Here is an 18,297-nt window from a genome sequence, read left to right on the forward strand (position 1 = left end):
CCAAGCATAGTGAACAAACGTAAAGAGAGAAAGGAGGCATGAGAGAAAAAACTATGTACTGTATCTTGCTCATATGTACATATTTAACATCCACACAAACATGTTACATGCAAAAATAAAACAAATACAATCACATATATTTCAAGTGACCTACAGTTGAGGTAAGGCCTAGTAATAGTAATAATAATAGGCAAATAGCAAAACAAACAAACTAAAACAAAAAACATCAAATGAAATAAAATAAATAAAGAACCTTTATTAGTAGAGAAGGTAGACATGGTTGAACTAATATGAATAAAAATATCTTAAGATGCAGTTGTATAAAAATAAAATCTAAAAGCAGTAAAACATGGACTCAGAATAAACATGGAAAGAGAGCCAGTAAGTGTTTTTTTTTTTTTTTTTTTTTTTTTTTTTAAGAAATTAGACATAAAATACTATATCTGACTTCAAGTGTTTGTTCTAGGGCTGGGCAATAAAAAACTAACAATGATTATCATAATATAATTAAATGTTTCTTTCCTAAATATGAAAATAAAATGTGCTCAGTAAAATGCAGATCAGTTTCAGCATCATTGCATTCCGTGGTGGAGGCACAAACAGCCAATCATGTGGCGGGAAAAGGCAGCTACTATGCAGCTATCTGTGCTCTGCGTTTCAGATATACAACCATCAGCTACACAGTACATAATAATATCAAGAGCTCAATAATCAGTATTTTTCTTCATGGTGAAATCTGCTTATGACATCCCGATTCCAACCAGCAGTGCCACCAGAAAGGCCAAGTGTCCCAAGAAAAACAGGAAGAGCAGCGTCAAATCCAAGTCCTCCTGCCGAGAGAAGAGACACAGATCAGCCAGTTACACGGTGAATCAGCCGGTTGTCTGTTTTCTGTCATCTCTGCTTTGGTAATGGTCATTTTGTCTTACCGTTTTACATTCTGAGTTATCTGTAATGAGCAGAAAACACAAGGATTAAAGATGCTGAAGAATACCGACATAAAAAAACAACACGTTTTTCTCTTTTATGTCCTCCTTTATTGTCATATTTCTATAATCTGTATTTGTGTGTTTGTGTGTTTGTGTATGTGTGTGTTTATATATGTGTATATGTGTTTGCATAATCATCAGATAGTCTAGTCACATCAATAAGACATCAGTAAACCCCCCCCCCCCCAACATGAATATCATAACTCATCATAAGTCATCATAACTCATGGCCATAAACACAATAGTCACTATATTCATTTCCCTTCTTCCCATGTATTATTCTGCCCTCAGGTTTGAAGCCTTGCAGTCAAAATAAAGGCATGCTGCTGTACCTTTGTGTTTCCATCTGAAGCTGATTTCCAGCAGGATGAAGAACAAAGCTTCCCAGCCTAGTAAAGCTCCCATCACCTTCATCAACCATTGGTCGTCAGTCCTGTCAATCAACTTCAGGCCCGTGAATATGGCTGCCACTGTATGATGAAAAATGACAGCTTTTAAAGAGACTTGTAACTCAGCAAACAAACTGTGTACAAAACTGCTTCCTACATCTTGCAGGTGAGCTAAAAAAAAATGAAGACATTTGGGCCCAAGGCCTTCACTAGTGTGCAAGTTAGAAACAAGTTAGATTAGATTAGATTAGATTAGATTAGATTAGATTAGAAGTCTTTATTGTCCCCGAGGGGCAATTTGATTTGCAACAGTAGCTGAAAACCAAATAGTACAATACATAAAACATAAATACAAATAATGAATGTCATCAAGTGAGTTATCATGACCACAAATGTACAGTACAAGGACACAGGCTTAAAGCTTATTCAGAAACCCTACAGCTGAGGTTGTCACTCAAAAACAAGTACTTTTTTTTTTTTTTTTTTTTAAAGTAATGCTTTACTTTATTTAGTAACTCCCTGTGGAAAGTAATTCAAACTCCTCATTACATTACTTATGCGTTACTCCACCACATTAGTGAATTTTAGAACACAAACAAGTTACATTACTGTGCTACAGACAAATGTCATGCGATTGTAATTGTAACGTGATGTGATTACACATTACCCCAACACTGCAATGGTGTGTTCAGACCAAACCTGAAATGTGTTTTCGCACTGCAGATTCACATGAATACGGCAAGTTGAAAGTTGAAAAGTTTCCATGTCACACAATAATAAAAATGACACAAATTTTGCATGAGCGCATCATTCTTGATGCAGAATTTCAATTAATTTGCTTTGTCCACTGCAAATTCACATCTATTTGCATCTTTGCATTGACTTTGTACATAACTGTGCCATGTGAAAAACTCACTTTGCCTTGGGTCTGAACACACAGTTAGTGTGTCATCATATCAGAAAACAACTTACCAGCGAAAGCTTTTATTGCCACTGCATTTAAAGCATGTGACCAGTAGAACAGAAACCTCCTGTAAAGGAAATAAAGGCAGATATTTATCGCCTATACATATTCAGACACACACACACACACACACACACACACACAAATACCGTATTTCCCCAATTAATCACCGGAGTGTTTAATGCGCAAAATCAGCTTGGACCCCAGGCGTTTAAAAGAACCAGGCGGCTATTCGCTGCAGGCCTTTATTTATTTTTGCACAGACCTGCACCAGGCCATTATTGTGATGACAGTTACTGTCCAACATATTTACAGTCGGGCAATTTAAGATTACGGTGCACCCTTTTTTTCTAACGTTAGGTAGCTCTCTTATTTTGACAGATAACAGAAGTGCTGCACAGTTATTGTGCGGCTAACTGTTTACTTCTGCAAAAATAAGGTGAATAGCCTTATTTTGGGTTTACCTCAATATAATGCAAATAATCGCCCCGGCGGTTATTCGGGTGGGTGTTTAATACGCAAAATGGGTGCAAACCCCAGGCGTTTAAAAAAACCACGAGGCTATTTGCGGCCGGGCGATTAATTGGGGAAATACGGTACATACACTCATATTTACAGTGGATGGTGAGGTCCACAGCGCAGCAGTGCCACTAAGGGCTGGATGAATGAGAGGATCATCACCAGGCAGCCCAACACAGGATGAGCTCCCTGTAACACACGATGAAGCAATGCAACGTTTTGTGACTTCAGGAGGCACTTGTCACACTGCTGGGGAAGGAGTTTGCATTGTCTCTCTGTTTACTCAATTTTGAAAAATGTGATATCATTTCACTTCCCCCTTAGCTGTTCTGTAGGACAGTAGTGGTGCTATCTTCCCCTCACTGTGAAAAATACCTGCTTTACTCCACTCAAAGAGGGTTTAACCTCACTTCACGAGTGTCGCTTCCCAGACTAAACTGCTTTGAGCCTTTGGCGTTCCTCATCCCTTTCTGTGCACAGCATGCAGAACTTCAACACAAGCAGACAAGTGACTTCTTAACTGTGAATTGCCCTTTTTTTTTCAAATAAAAAAAGATACAGAGAAGAGCTAGACTACTGACCCCAGACCAGGCCTTTACATGTGAGAAGGAGAGAATGAAGGCGGTGATGGTGGCTGCTACCGTCACACTCATCACTACAACATGGACCTTGAGGAGCACAAACAGTAGAACAATGTTAGTGTGCATGCAAAACAAATGCAACACCAAGGAGAGATGTGCAGTTTTAAATAGACCTGATAAATAAACTTTTAGACTAAAGCTGCCAGTAGCTGATATTTTGTGTTGATATCAACAATCATGAAATGAGCCCATTACTGAGACAATTTTCCTGTATGTTGCTGACTAAATTGCATTGTGTGCATTTATGGTTAAAAATCTCAATAAGACAATGTGATTTAGTGCGGGATAAGAGAAAAAAAAATTGTATCTTTGAAGTCTCACCAGAAACCAAACGTCTTTGCCTTGGTAGCTCCATTTCTTGGCCACACTTTTCAGATATCTGGCAACCATCATGCCCAGTGTTCCTAGAGTCATCCAGGCTATCAGCATCAGTGCTCCTGAAACACATGATAATAATTCCTATATTAAGCAATTTGCTGTACAACCCAAATACAGGCCTCTGTATAGCTTCTAAAGATTAAAAAAAAAAATTGGGTAACATAGCGCCTTTTTTTAATTTTTTTTTTTATACCAGATTTCTTGTAAAGCAATTTTGCGCAGTGTTTTACTGCAAGACAGCTCTTTAGGTTACATTAGAGGCCAAACATTTAAAAGCTGGCTGCTCCTAGTATTACATAGAGTACAACATAATGCAGTGTGGCCATACAGGCTTGGTGAAACAATATGGGATTGGAAAGTTGAGAATAATAACAAGGTAAGACGTTGTTTGTTTCCTTGGCGCTGATCCATGAAACATGATCCTTCTTTGGAAACAATATTTGTTCCATTTGTCCCAGTGCTGTGTCTCTAACCTTTCACCTCCTTACTGACAGCTGTTTGAAATGTTGGCAATCAAGGAGTTTAGAGATTCTCTGTGTCATTTTTAATGACCAGTGCATTATAGTGATTGTGACCACACACTGGTGTAAACACTGCAAACATGTCGGACTTTGGCTGAGATGAATGGTGGCCTCTGCCTCACAAAAGTGGTATTGTTAGTGCTTGTGTGAAAACAAATTATGATCCTGTTTCACATTCCTACACATACACACTCCTCTGGACAGGATCTCACCATGTGCTTTGATGATATAGGGCTGGCTTGCTTTGCCAACAAGCTGAGGGCTGGAAATGTCCACCTTTTTGTTGCTGATAAAGGTCCCTGTATGGAAAAGGATTTGCCCTATGGGAGAGACAAAACAGAGAGAGCTAAATGTTACTCATGTATTTAGACTAGGTCACTGCATAGACACAAGATCCGGAAGGATAAACAGATAAGCAGTTAAAGTCAACCAACTCTCTTTTTTAAAAAATCCAAGACAGAGATGAAAATGGTATTGAATATTTTGTCTCAGTCTGGGTTTTGCCCAAACCTTGGCAGTATTCCTTTAATAAGAATTAAAAGATCAAATTTGGAGTAACCCTTAGAATAAGGTATGGAGATTAGCACATCTTCCCAAATTAATTTGAGATTTGATGAAATTCAGTTGATAGTACCACCATGGTGCCAGTACCAACAGTCACAGTCAGGGAGAAAGCTTAGGGGGGTTAGGCACTAACTCAGTGTGACAATTTTGCATCTCGATACAGTTGCCACCATTATAGCCCCCATTTAACTTCAGAAATTTAAAAAGAAGCAAAATACACTACTGTGTAAAAATTGGCTATATTCCAGTTAGCCATGAACATTTCTCTCCCTGATCCCAATAAATATTGAAGCAAATATCATATTCCTCCTCCATTACAGTACTTTGTTACCATTGCTGCTGGGTCCATGGGCGAACATGAGATAGTGGGGCTTGTTGAAGCCAGTGGTCCTCTGAGTAGAGATAGGATTCATGGAGGTGAAGGAACAGGCGATCACCCCGTCCTGCATCGAGGCTTTGACATCAGACACATTCCCCTGATGGACAGATGCAAAACACAGCAACATCAAGTTGCGGCCTTTTGGTTTTCCTTATCACAGGTTCTCTTAATCCCTTTCCCTTTCTTCAATACATAAGTAAAAAAACATTAAATTCCAAAATGATACCTCACATGACAGTCGAGCACATTACAGGCTACAATTAGTTCTAAGTCATCTGAACACCTTAAAGATGAGACAGAAAATACTGGCCAGACTCATCAGACCTCATTCAGATGATAGTAATTAGTATTCTAATAGGAACTGCTGTACCAGAGGAAGGGTTTGTGGTGTCCATCTCCCCGTTGAAAAGGCATGCTCCAACTTAACCATGCCGGTACTGTCCAGGCCACAGATGTAAATGTCATCATTTCCCTAAGGAATGACAGCGGGAGGGGGAAAAAAGAAGTCAAGAAAGAATTACATGACTTCATCAATAAATACAATATAATACAAAAATATGATAAATATAATACAAAAAGTACAAAATACACATCAGTATAAAAATTCAATACAGCACAATATAATATACACAAAAATATAATGTAAATACACAACACAAATTGTACTAAATATTTAAAAGAACTTTTTCACTTTCCCACCCCTACTTTTACCTACTGGGGATTCTCTAACAGAATATTAAGAAATGGTTGCACTGCTATTAAGAACTATTTTTGTTTCCAGTTGGCACCTTTACTTTCTTCTTTGAGGAACCATTGCTGGATCCTGTGGCTCTCTGAAGCACTTTTGAAACATTTTAAGAAGTGGTTCTTCAAAGAACCATGGTCTTAAAAGTTCTTTGTGAAACCAGAAAGGGTTATCCTATGGCATCACTTTGAAGAACCATGATCAGCTCCACCTTTAATTCTCTGTCTGCAGAAATCTTAAGCTCAGTGGTTCTCAAATATTTGACCCATAATCTAGAGGTTTTTATTTCAAACATATACCATAGACGCTAATTTCATAAATTCAGCCAGAGCAGACAAACTAATTAGTGAAATCACTTAATCTGGTGTTTGATTGGAATGAAAATCGGCAGACTCTTGGCCTTCCATGACACATCATTTAAAACCACAGCTATAACCACAGTTAGTCTCAGAGAATGTTTTTGTAAGGCCATAATTAAATTGAAACTGGCCAAGTAACCCCAACCCATTGCTGATGGAATTATCTGAGTGAAGCATTTCACATTATCAGGCATTCTGTCATCCAATTACCATCAACTGATCATCGGAGAATCCAAAAGAGATGTATCCCTGGGCTGGACCGATCATCTCAAACCGGACAGCTGCATCGCTGAGGGAGGCTGACATGAAATGGCAGTCGGTGCTGACTGCAGGGTCACAGTTCAAAGGCTGGCTGAAACAAACCTTGGTAATGCCACAGCCAGCACTGGAGACGGTCTGCTGGAGAGAACACACCAAAATTGTATAATCACATGGATAAGTCTAGAGTCCTAGAAGTGTGCTCTTCAATTGTTTTTCTGTTTTACCAGCTCGTTAAACACATACACAAGCCAAGACAACCAAGACCAGTTGCATTTCGAGTAAGAGGTGTGCTTCTTTTTCTTGACTTGGGACTTATGCTCTCTGGTTATTTCTCTCATCACCTGAAACCAGCTGCATGTAACAAGTCCAGGCACATTCTAGAAATAGAAGAGGAAGCTCAGAGGGCGGAAATTTACCAATTAATTAATTACCTGCTATCTACATCCCGGTGTCATAAGTTATCAGGCATTTTATGAAATCATTACAATGATCTGATTGTCAGAGAATCCAAAGCAGCCCTGAGAGGGACCAATCATCTCTGACCACAGACAGGGTGATCAAAATAAAATCAAAATAAAACCTTTGTTATTGTGCGCTTCTCATTATTATTAACAAACAAAATTGGAACTTGTAAATTACAGGAGATTCCCGAGAGAAAAGACAAAACGGGAGGGCGGCAGGAGATGAGTCTAAAATACAGGAGAAACCTGGGAAAAACAGGAGTGTTGGCAGCTACAGCCAGATACTGCGACAAATACCCCCCACAATCTGACTTGTTTCCTTCACTGTAAAATCGGGAGATTAGCGGGAGAAATTACTGACCGGAAGCATTGCAGGAAAGAGGGTTAAAAATTGTGAGTCTCCCATGTGAATTGGGAGAGTTGGCAAGTATGAAACCCTGGGATCTCCACTGGAATTTCATATGAATTTCTTTGGTTTTGAATAAAGCTCAGCTGACCAGCAATGCTAAACACAATGAGACCATCAGCGTTGAAGGGATTTAAGTGTTTTAGGGTGGATTCTTTATCCAGGCGTTGTAACTGCTCTGATTGTGAAGCACTTATAGGTTTTGTTTCTTACTACACAGTTCTTACTATACAGGTGGCTCTTTGACATCAAAGGAAATATAACTGGAAAGTACGGTTTGCTCTTGTAGTTATTTCCAAACTTAGCCACTGCTGATGCTAAATGACTGAAAGTTGGACATCCCATTTGAAACAACAAGACTGCACATTACAGTTTCACCCATCCCTGATCATCATCGTTACTTACAGCAGGCGGAGGTGCTGCCGTCATGCTCACTGTTGGAGAGAAGGAGGGGGTGACGGATCCATCAGTACTATCATTACTGAGCGTCAGTGAAGGACTTCTAACGTCAACCCAGAATGTCCTGAAATTCTGCACAAAGGACGCACTGCCGAGACAGAGGAATTAACAACGGTAATAACAATAATACAGGATGAAAATGGTACCTTATCTGTGCCCTGTCTCCTAAAAATCATGTTCTCAAACAGCTAAACTGCATTCTCAATTACATTTCAAGGGAAACATACACTATATTACCAAAAGTATTCGCTCACCTGCCTTTACTCATACTATGAACTGAAGTGCCATCCCATTCCTAACCCATAGAGTTCAATATGATGTCGGTCCACCTTTTGCAGCTATTACAGCTTCAACTCTTCTGGGAAGACTGTCCACAAGGTTGAGGAGAGTGTTTATAGGAATTTTTGACCATTCTTCCAAAAGCGCATTGGTGAGGTCACACACTGATGTTGGTCGAGAAGGCCTGGCTCTCAGTCTCCGCTCTAATTCATCCCAAAGGTGTTCTATCGGGTTCAGGTCAGGACTCTGTGCAGGCCAGTCAAGTTCATCCACACCAGACTCTGTCATCCATGTCTTTATGGACCTTGCTTTGTGCACTGGTGCACAGTCATGTTGGAAGAGGAAGGGGCCCGCTCCAAACTGTTCCCACAAGGTTGGGAGCATGGAATTGTCCAAAATGTTTTGGTATCCTGAAGCATTCAAAGTTCCTTTCACTGGAACTAAGGGGCCAAGCCCAGCTCCTGAAAAACAACCCCACACCATAATTCCTCCTCCACCAAATTTCACAGTCGGCACAATGCAGTCTGAAATGTACCGTTCTCCTGGCAACCTCCAAACCCAGACTCGTCCATCAGATTGCCAGATGGAAAAGTGTGATTCATCACTCCAGAGAACGCGTCTCCACTGCTCTAGAGGCCAGTGGCGGCGTGCTTTACACCATTGCATCCGACGCTTTGCATTGCACTTGGTGATGTGTGGCTTGGCTGCAGCTGCTCGGCCATGGAAACCCATTCCATGAAGCTCTCTGCGTACTGTACTTGGGCTAATCTGAAGGTCACATGAAGTTTGTAGCTCTGTAGCAATTGACTGTGCAGAAAGTCGGCGACCTCTTTGCACTATGCGCTTCAGCATCCGCTGACCCCTCTCCGTCACTTTACGTGGCCTACCACTTCGTGGCTGAGTTGCTGTTGTTCCCAAACGCTTCCATTTTGTTATAATAGAGCTGACAGTTGACTGTGGAATATTTAGGAGCGAGGAAATTTCACGACTGGATTTGTTGCACAGGTGGCATCCTATGACAGTTCCACGCTGGAATTCACTGAGCTCCTGATAGCGGCCCATTCTTTCACAAATGTCTTGTTTCACAGTCTGCATGCCTGAGTGCTTGATTTTATACACCTATGGCCAGGCCAAGTGATTAGGACACCTGATTCTGATCATTTGAATGGGTGAGCGAATACTTTTGGTAATATAGTGTATTTTGTAACTTTATTAAATTCTTTGCAACATGTCACAAGAATGTTTGTAATCACTTCATCTGAGGTCCATACTAGGAGGTAGGTGAGAGATGGGTTAAACAGCTGACTTTCCATGTAACCCGAGTTCAAGTCCAATGCAACAAGACAGTGCAAACATTACATTATGTTACCATAACCAAGAGTTTTTTATACTTAAACCCAACACTTCCCTAACATTGACCAAGTACTTTTTTAGTGGCTGACAAAATTGGCTAAAATGCTGCCCGACATGATATAGAGGTTAGGATGATTAGAAACGTATTTATGATGCATCAGAAACAAACGGAATCTGGGACAAAGATATGTTTCAATTAAGAATGCAGTTTAGTTGTATGAGAAAATAATTTTTAGGAGACATATAGAATATATTCCAGCATAGAATAGAATAGAATAGAATAGAGATTTATATATTTATTATTGTTAAAGTGTTATTTTTAGAGCTGTTTTGCCATTGTGTGGAAATGTGTGAAGAGATGAGAGTCCAGTATTCTGCATGAGCAGACCAGGGGACCAGGGCAGATAAGAATACAACCAAATATTCTACCAAAGTTCAGTTTTATGTTAACAGGCAACGACTAGCCAACGCATCAGCTGACCAGGTAGCCTATGATGCTTGCTCACTAACAAACTGACATGATCTAAACACAACATCAGCCAGATGTATCTGCGATGAAATGTTCAGTTTCCAGTCAAAAACAGCACAGAAATGAATCATATCTATTCAGTTCAGCTGAGATCTCCACTACAGATGCTAAAGGGTGCCACATGCAAGCCCTATAGAATAGAATAGAATAGAATAGAATAGAATAGAATAGAATAGAATAGAGCAGAATTTGGTTCTTACTGGAATTGGATGAGTTTTGCATCCTCTGATGCTGTAGCTCTCCATGTCACCTGGATGGAGGTCTTTGCAGATTCTGATGTATGGGATACTGCTGAGTTCTGGGCACACACACACACACACACACACACACACACACACACACATCACTACAAGAGACCACTGACTTCATCCCATTCCCACCCCCTTGACCTTGTAAGACTGCTGTTGTCAGACATAATTCAGCTGTGAGATGTTGGAACTACATAATAACATGTCTGTCTGGGAGTTCACTCACAGATCTCTGGTTGCAGGTGAGCAGCTGAGCACCACCTCCTGCCAGGCTGAAGGAGCCCAGAGGAGACGCCCCTCCAACCTCCCTGGCCTGTAACAGGAAACCAGTGAATGGAGTGGAGCTCGGAGCCTGGAGCCGCACTGCAAAAACAAGTCAGCTCAGTGGGACACTCACAGCCAGAAAAGCCCTGCTGAAAATTATGCTTCTGGAAGGGACTTTGGCCAGGCATGTGGCTGAGAGAGAACCAAGCAGTTTACCTCTGATTCATTCACAGAAAGGAGCTGGCACTGACATAAATCTCTATGAGATGCATTCATACACACTGTAATTCAACCAGTAGTTACAATAGTATGGGCCCTTTGGAAAAGATTGGTGGAGGTTCAACTGGATTCCTGTTCAGATAATTTTGTACAAGTTTATTTTTTTTTAGTTTTTTAGTTTAGTTTTTTTTTTTTTTTTTTTTTTTTTTAAATCAGTGTGAGATGTAGTTACTTAGTTATTATCAAATATTATTAGCATTATTTTTTTTCATTCACGCATTTAATTGTTGTAATACCACTACTACTACTAATAGTATAATAACAATAATGAACTTTACTTATAAAGCACCTCTCAGGCGCAAAATTTCCAAAGTGCTTCACAGAATAAAAACATACAACTATAAACCAAGGCACAAAAACTAAATCGAGTAGCCTAATATAAATAATCGAGTGAAATGACAACCGAATAGAGCAATGATTTAAGCTACTTTGTAGAAATGAGTCATATTTTACGAAGCTTATTTAGTTAGTTTACGTTGATGCATTCTCATTCTGTCGTAGTGAGCCGTAACAAACCTGTTAGTATGATAACTGTCACACAGCTCAGTCATTAATATCAGCTGTATAACAGTTTTCACTCTTATAATCATGAGCCTATCAGCTTGTCTCCAACCTGTGACCTCCTCTCCGTCCCTGTAGCGGCTCCGGTCGGCGGTGACGGTGAAGGGCGCTGGGTTTGTCTGCGGGCTGATCCCGGAGTGGTGGGGCCGCAGGTCAGCGCAGCTTCCCGTAACCTGACCCGAGCTGTAGCACCGGGCCGCCGGAGCAGCGCACAACAACAGCAACACAACACGCTCCATCGAAACGAAATTCTGGTTATTTTCCCAGACTCCTGCTACTCACACATGTAAAGGGTGGAAAAAACAAAACGAGGGAATATTCCCAGTGGGCTGAGCAGGTGGAGCTGGTGTAGAAATAAATCTGATCAGATAGGAGGGGCGGCCGCTCTGTGGGCGGGGTCAGCACACCTGTTCTGCCACAGGATTTCACCTGTGACACCTGACCATATTCACTTGGTTACTCTCAAAAAGGTGAAAAAGAGGGTGATTAGCAAATGAATCCGTGAATAAATAAATAAAAAAGCAGAGCGTTAATCAGAGCATCAAAAAGGGGAGTCCCTGCAGAAGTTTGTTCCAGATCTTCCTACACCATCAGCAGTGCATGGATCACTGCATAGAAAAGAGAGACACAAGAGCTGGAAGGATAAATGTGTTCAGCAGTTCTAGTTCCACCATCTGAAAGGACTCTCATCAAAAAAAAAAATAAAAAAAGTGACCAGAAATTTAGAGGAGGGAAACAACAACTGAAAATTAGTCCTATCAAAAGATATTTTAAAAAATTACATAATGTATATTGAAATTATATATTTACATGTCAGATCAGTGATGCTGGATATATCAGATTTTCTATGTTTAAATGCTAAGAAATCAAAGTAAAAAGTAGAGCATAATTGTGTGTGAAAATCATACACAAAAAAGAAAAATCTGAAATTAGTAAAAAAGTAGGCTACCAGAAAATTAGCAAAGATATTATAAAGCAATTGGGAAAAATAATTATAAAACTATTATAAAGTAGAAATAAAAATAAGGAAATTAATATAAAACTACCCACTCACTTGCAAAAAAAAAAAAAAAAACTCTATAACACTATACTGTGTAGGCTTTAAGGCCCATCTTTATCTTTACTTTTGACCCTGTAGGCCCCTATTCATATTCTCCAGAACCCTTTTTTTTTATTTTATTTTTTTTATTTTTTAAAAATCTTTCCTTACCAGCTATTTTTATTAAATGGAGAAGTAATTACTGTTCAGTTCTTAATTATACTACTCTTTGTGAAACCTCTCACTCTCCCCTTTGTCTCTCTCCCCCTCTCTCTCTCTCTCTCTCACACACACACACACACACACACACACAAATACACACACACACACACACACACACACACACACACAAGCCATTTCCAAGCATCAGGGTAAAGCTCTGCCAAGAACTTAGCCCTGATGCATAAGAATTCTCTTTGTGTAATAAACCATGACACAAAACACGCTTAATCACTTCTGACCTAACAAAACATTGCATTTCCAGGAAGATTGTTAGTGTGTGTGTGTGTATGTGTGTATGTGCGTGTTTGTGCATGTGTGTGTGGTGGGGAGGTAAAGTCTTCGAGGAGGGGGTGGGGTTACCAGAAAGTGATGAACACACCATGACTTGGCAGAATTTTCAGCAGCTTTGAAATAACGCTTCATTCCAGCAGGACGGATATTCATGAACTGGAACAATCCCAGTTTTTGTCTGTGTGATCCACGATGGAAGATACTGAGGGAACAAAATCACATGTTGTGCTGCTGCAACTTCATCTGCAACTTCTCAAAACCAAATGCAGAAAAAACCTCTTAAAAAATAGCTGAGACTAAATCTGTTGATGATGGCCAATTGGCACACACTTTGCCTCATCCCTGGATGATAAGATGTTTGTCCAAAGAATAGATCCCATATCAAATCCTCATCCATTGTTACATATCAGTGTGTGATTTGTGACAAAGTGTGCTATTATAATTTCTTGTTCCAATGTTCTCAACGTACTTTAAATAGATGTAAATGTGTATATTTCCGGAGTGATTTGTGCCACTTGTGTTGTGGTAGTGTTGAATTCTATTGCTGTCTTTTGAGATACCTGTTGGTGGAGAAATTGGTATCTTCATCCCAGTATGATGGTTGAATTTCAGTGACAAATGGCAGCTCTAGAAAGAGACCTTTACTTTTTGATATAGAGTGACACAAAAACCTGCCATTTATGGTTGATATTTTAGACTGCTGTGAGGTTTTCTGCTGTTAAACTGTGCAGGAAATATCTGGTGGTGGCACTTTGTTGGCCAGTGATCCACTGGAATGAGTATGTATGACACCAAAGAGTATTTGTGATCTACCCCCATGGGGCGCATGGCGGACACATCACAACATGAATATGATGCATTCTTTTAGAGATAAAAATGATCTTGGAAGATAAGTGTGACCACCCATTAAGGCTGTAAACAGTGCGTTAACCATACTGTCACGGCACCATGTCATCTCAGTGTGCCATGCATTAACGGATTTGCTCCTGCACCAAACAAAGTGCACGCTCAACAAGGTGTGGAGCTAATCAGACATGAGCTCATTTCACCCAACCTGAACTTTTGCATTCTGTATTGAGCTTCATGCGGGTCCAGTTGAAAAGAGAGGTTAAACTGTGAGGAAGTGAAGGAAAATGGAGGGGAGAAAATTCATTGCTGTATCTGAATTCCGTCAGTGGTACAAAACAACTTTTCGGGGTGTACAGTGTACTGGGAGGCCCCGTTCTGTACAGGTTCATAACCACCTGAATGAATGAGTTAGAAAGTTCCTTTACACAACCCCAGGATCTGAATTAATGATCAACTTGGTCCTTGAAATGGAGCATCTTCAACCTCATGCTCCAGCTCCAGTGGCTCCAACATCTGGAACTGTCAAGGTTCACACACATCACAGGAGCATGAACACATAAATGCAGTGGAACTTATGAATTTTAATTGCATTTACTTGTATGTTGCATACATAGAAAACATAGCTTGCATCTGTAAGATTAATGGTTCATAGTTTGTTGTTGGGTGGGAGGTGTCGGGGTCAGAGGTCATATAGGACCTCAAGGATGGTAGCGATGGACCAAGCTTGGCTCTCACAGCTGAATGGGCAGTACTGTCCATTCTCATTGGTCAGCTCAGGGAGACCTTTCCAAGACGACCTGCAGGGAGATATGGGAGACAAGAATGGGGTTTCATCAGTTTGACCTAACAGCATGAACAAGAACATGAATACCACAGGAATCAAAATTTCTAGGATTGTAGATTTTTAACTAGCTGGCTGGACAACTAATGCATGCACTGGACAAAAACATCAGTCTGTCTTGTTGTATAGTTAAATTTCTGTCCTGTCAAATTCAAGTAGCTGAAGGATTTTCCATGTTTGTCCCACCGATTTCAATATTAGTGGCACCAAAAGGGACAGCCATGCAAAATGCAAAGGTAACGCTGTCACTATGACATGAAGTCCCTTCCATTTTTAAACATTTCTTGTGTAAGATTTGCTAAAAGTTTCATGCCAGGTGTCTATCCCATTTCAAAGCATGAAATACTTCCCAGCACCATTTTGTAGACCTGAATCAGCAGTTTTTCTTCCCACACAGCTGCATTAATGGCGCTGCAAACACCAAGTAAAAACTGTCCCCAGTGTGTGGTGGGATTGATTACCTCTCCAAGTGGACATAGTGGCGAGACAGGATGTTTTTCACCAGGTAAACAGTCTTGTTGTACGTCTCCTGCCCCATTTTCTTGGCAAAGTAGAGTTTGGCTCTCATGAAGTAGCCTACAGGCCACAGCCATTCCTGTGGCAGAAGGAACAATCGAAAGGCTTTTCTAAACGGTTGGCAGAGGAGTGACTGATACCTACTGCGAAGCTGTGTTCAAGAAAAGCAGGCGACTGAAAGGTGCAAATTTCACTCACAGGGCCTTGATGATAGTTGAAGCCCTTAGCCCGGTTGAAGTTCTCATTATCCAGATTAATGTCGTAGACTCCACAGTAAACCATGTCACTGGAGAAGAGGAACATTGGGGAATGTCACCATACAGACAGCAATCACCACACCCTGGCCATCTCTTACCACAGTTATGCAGATGACACTCAGCTCTACATAACGGTGTCACCAGGTGACGACAGTCCCTTACATTCACTGAACAAATGCACTGAACAAATTAATCAGTGGATATGCCAGAATTTTCTACAGTTGAACACAGGAAAAACAGAAATAATTGTGTTTGGCATCCAAATCAAGACAGAAATCTTGGTGTTGTTATTGACTCAGGCCTAAACTTCAACAGCCACATAAAGACAATTACAAAGTCAGCCTACTACCACCTCAGACACATAGCACAAATTAAAGGATGTCTGTGTCAAAATGATACGGAAAAACTTATTCATGCCTGGAGAGAGACACAATCAGCTGTTCTCAGCCACTGCTGGTAACAGCTGTGACTCTCCAACACAGCTGCCAGAGGGTGTGTTATGTCACCTGGCAACCTGCTACACTACAGCTGGTTACTAACTCAGGGTCGAGGGTCTTCATTCCCAGGGGCCCCAGCAGCTTCTTCTCCGCCACATCCAGAGCTCCCCAGGCTTTCTCTACAGTAAACAGTTCAGGGGCCTGTACGACACACACACACACACACACACACACACACACACACACACACACACACACACACACACACACACACACACACACACACACACACAGGTTATAAGAATGTACTGCTCCTGATGGAAATGTGATCAACACAAATGAACTTAAACATAAAAATATCACATTCTCTGATGAGGACTGGATAATCTTCATTTTCGTCAATAATGATGATAATAATATTAATTAATAAAACATAACATGAAGGCAAAACTGAAAGTGTTCATTTGAACTGATTTTGTCAGGTTGCAGTTTCATGTGCAGCATGTGCACATCATGTATGACAGAATTACATTAAACACTGACTGGCATGCTGATGTGATAAGAATAAAACGGAATGCAAACTAACATTATTATCATGTTTTTACCCTTAGACATAAAGTGTACTTAGATATCACACACATGGTATATTGTACTCCTTTGAACAAAAAACCTTTCCAAAAGTTGGGCATTTTTATTGTGCAGTCTGCAGTTAATGTAGTTGTGTCCAGATGGAAACAGACAACTAACTAACTAACTAACTAACTAACCAAGATTCTGCTGACTGAAAATTACTAAAAATTACATTGAAAATGCATGCACACACTCTCACACACACTGCAGCTGTAGATACCTACCACCACCATGGCAATCGTGAAGTTAGGCCGCAGCTGGTAGTCACACCAGGGACTGGAGGCCCCATAGCTGTCCTTGTAGATGCCTCTCTTGTGAATCAAGTCTGGATGTTTCTCCTCTGTGTCATGGGAATCGTGGGAAATGTAGAACTTCTTCTCAAAGTTCTCCTGGATCTTCCTGTCCCACTCAGCATAGGGCACAGAGAGACTCTGGCCTGGATTCAAAATGTAGAATGAGTAAGAACATCCAAAACTACATGGACGGTTAAAAAAGACAATAACTCTGCCTCCACACTATAAGCATTATTCCAAAAGTCAGCATAAGTCCACTCATTTCCTATAGATCTGAACGAGCACGGAAACTTGGCCTTTGTGTGTCAACAAGCTTGTCAGCTGAGAAGTGCTGACTACAGCTGAGCTCTTCATGCTCATCAACTGTCAGCAGCCAGTCAAATTTCTGTGCTTACAGATCTACTTCCCATTCAAATAGGAAAATAAAAAAAGACGACATTTAGCTTCGCCAAGAAATGGGTACTGGAACTATTATCATCATCATCATCATCATCATTATTATTATTATTATTATTATTAAGTATTATTTTGGCAGCTGTTTTGCTACACTATGAAAGTGTATTGAGAGACAGAAACCCAGTATTGTGGAATAGCAGCCCAGAAGAGCACAGAGCAACTAATGAGGATATTTCACTATCATGAGGACTAAAGGAATAAATTTCTCAAAAACAGTGCTTCGATGATGGTTAAACGCATCATTGAGATCAATAGTAAGCTCTGAAATCTGAAATACTTAATTTATGCTTGGTAGTTAGCCATGTTAACTCAATGTGTGAAAGTGAGGGCACTAAGAAGAATCCATCTCAGCTATCTCAGGCACACACTTGACTATCTCATGTCCTTAATGTGGTCATTCATGGCCACAAAATGCTATTTTTTGGGTAATTTTTTGTTTTTCCTCCGCCAGCAATCCAGCAAAACTTTGCTTTTAGTGATTATGTACGTGGATGAGCGTACCTTCTCTGTGTATGGTGACTGCACCATAGGGAAACTGGCCATTCTCATGGAGCTTCACCAGCCAGCGAACAGCAGACTTGCATAGGCCTACAATCTCCACTGCAGAGCCATCCCTGGATCATAGACATCATACACGCAAGCATGCACACACAGAAATAGACAAATCAAGAAAACACATACAAATATGCACTTACTAGACATTCCCTGAATACTCTAAAGTTTGACCCTAATCCTTAAATGATCAGTTGAAAACATTCAACAGACATAATTTATGTGACAAAATTTTCCGAACACTAGATGTCGTAAACTTCAAATAACAATGACCAAAATAACTAATTGTACCAATTATTGAGATCAGATGGCCATGACATGATTTTAGATCTTTTACACAGCAGCCATTTTGCTGTGAAGAAGGTC

At 40.4% G+C, this 18,297-nt stretch overlaps 2 protein-coding genes across 2 annotated transcripts in view; both read right to left on the reverse strand.

Moving 5' to 3' along the window:
- Window positions 1–419: 419 nt before the first annotated feature.
- Window positions 420–11,815, reverse strand: LOC115378908 (putative ferric-chelate reductase 1). Its single transcript, XM_030079474.1, has 15 exons — window positions 11,601–11,815; window positions 10,671–10,807; window positions 10,397–10,494; window positions 7,982–8,123; window positions 6,659–6,844; window positions 5,715–5,816; window positions 5,297–5,441; window positions 4,614–4,721; window positions 3,824–3,939; window positions 3,443–3,529; window positions 2,959–3,050; window positions 2,351–2,409; window positions 1,322–1,459; window positions 930–949; window positions 420–830 (listed from the first exon to the last, which is right to left on the reverse strand). The coding sequence occupies exons 1-15, from the start codon at window positions 11,785–11,787 to the stop codon at window positions 741–743; spliced, it is 1,707 nt and encodes a 568-aa protein (XP_029935334.1). The 5' UTR covers window positions 11,788–11,815; the 3' UTR covers window positions 420–740.
- Window positions 11,816–14,559: 2,744 nt separating this feature from the next.
- LOC115379259 (glycogen debranching enzyme-like) overlaps window positions 14,560–18,297 on the reverse strand; it is a 34,881-nt gene continuing 31,143 nt past the window's right edge. The window contains exons 28-33 of the mRNA XM_030079986.1: window positions 17,881–17,993; window positions 16,855–17,066; window positions 16,104–16,201; window positions 15,505–15,592; window positions 15,252–15,385; window positions 14,560–14,746 (exon numbers count right to left, since the gene is read on the reverse strand). Coding sequence (XP_029935846.1) covers window positions 14,629–14,746; window positions 15,252–15,385; window positions 15,505–15,592; window positions 16,104–16,201; window positions 16,855–17,066; window positions 17,881–17,993 — 763 coding nt within the window. The 3' untranslated portion in view covers window positions 14,560–14,628. The remainder of the gene's footprint in view (window positions 14,747–15,251; window positions 15,386–15,504; window positions 15,593–16,103; window positions 16,202–16,854; window positions 17,067–17,880; window positions 17,994–18,297) is intronic.

The sequence above is a fragment of the Myripristis murdjan genome, chromosome 20 (assembly GCF_902150065.1).
Source record: "Myripristis murdjan chromosome 20, fMyrMur1.1, whole genome shotgun sequence".
In the NCBI taxonomy this organism is placed as follows: domain Eukaryota; kingdom Metazoa; phylum Chordata; class Actinopteri; order Holocentriformes; family Holocentridae; genus Myripristis; species Myripristis murdjan.

What these genes read in the sequence shown, in the direction of transcription:
- LOC115378908 (XM_030079474.1), bottom strand. Translation starts at nt 11,787, where the DNA reads ATGGAGCGTGTTGTGTTGCTGTTGTTGTGCGCTGCTCCGGCGGCCCGG. An exon ending in CGGCAGCACCTCCGCCTGCT is followed by an intron (nt 6,845 to 7,981) that starts GTAAGTAACGAT and finishes TCTCTCCAGCAG; the next exon opens with ACCGTCTCCAGTGCTGGCTG. An exon ending in CTATATCATCAAAGCACATG is followed by an intron (nt 3,940 to 4,613) that starts GTGAGATCCTGT and finishes CATGTGTTTCAG; the next exon opens with GAGCACTGATGCTGATAGCC.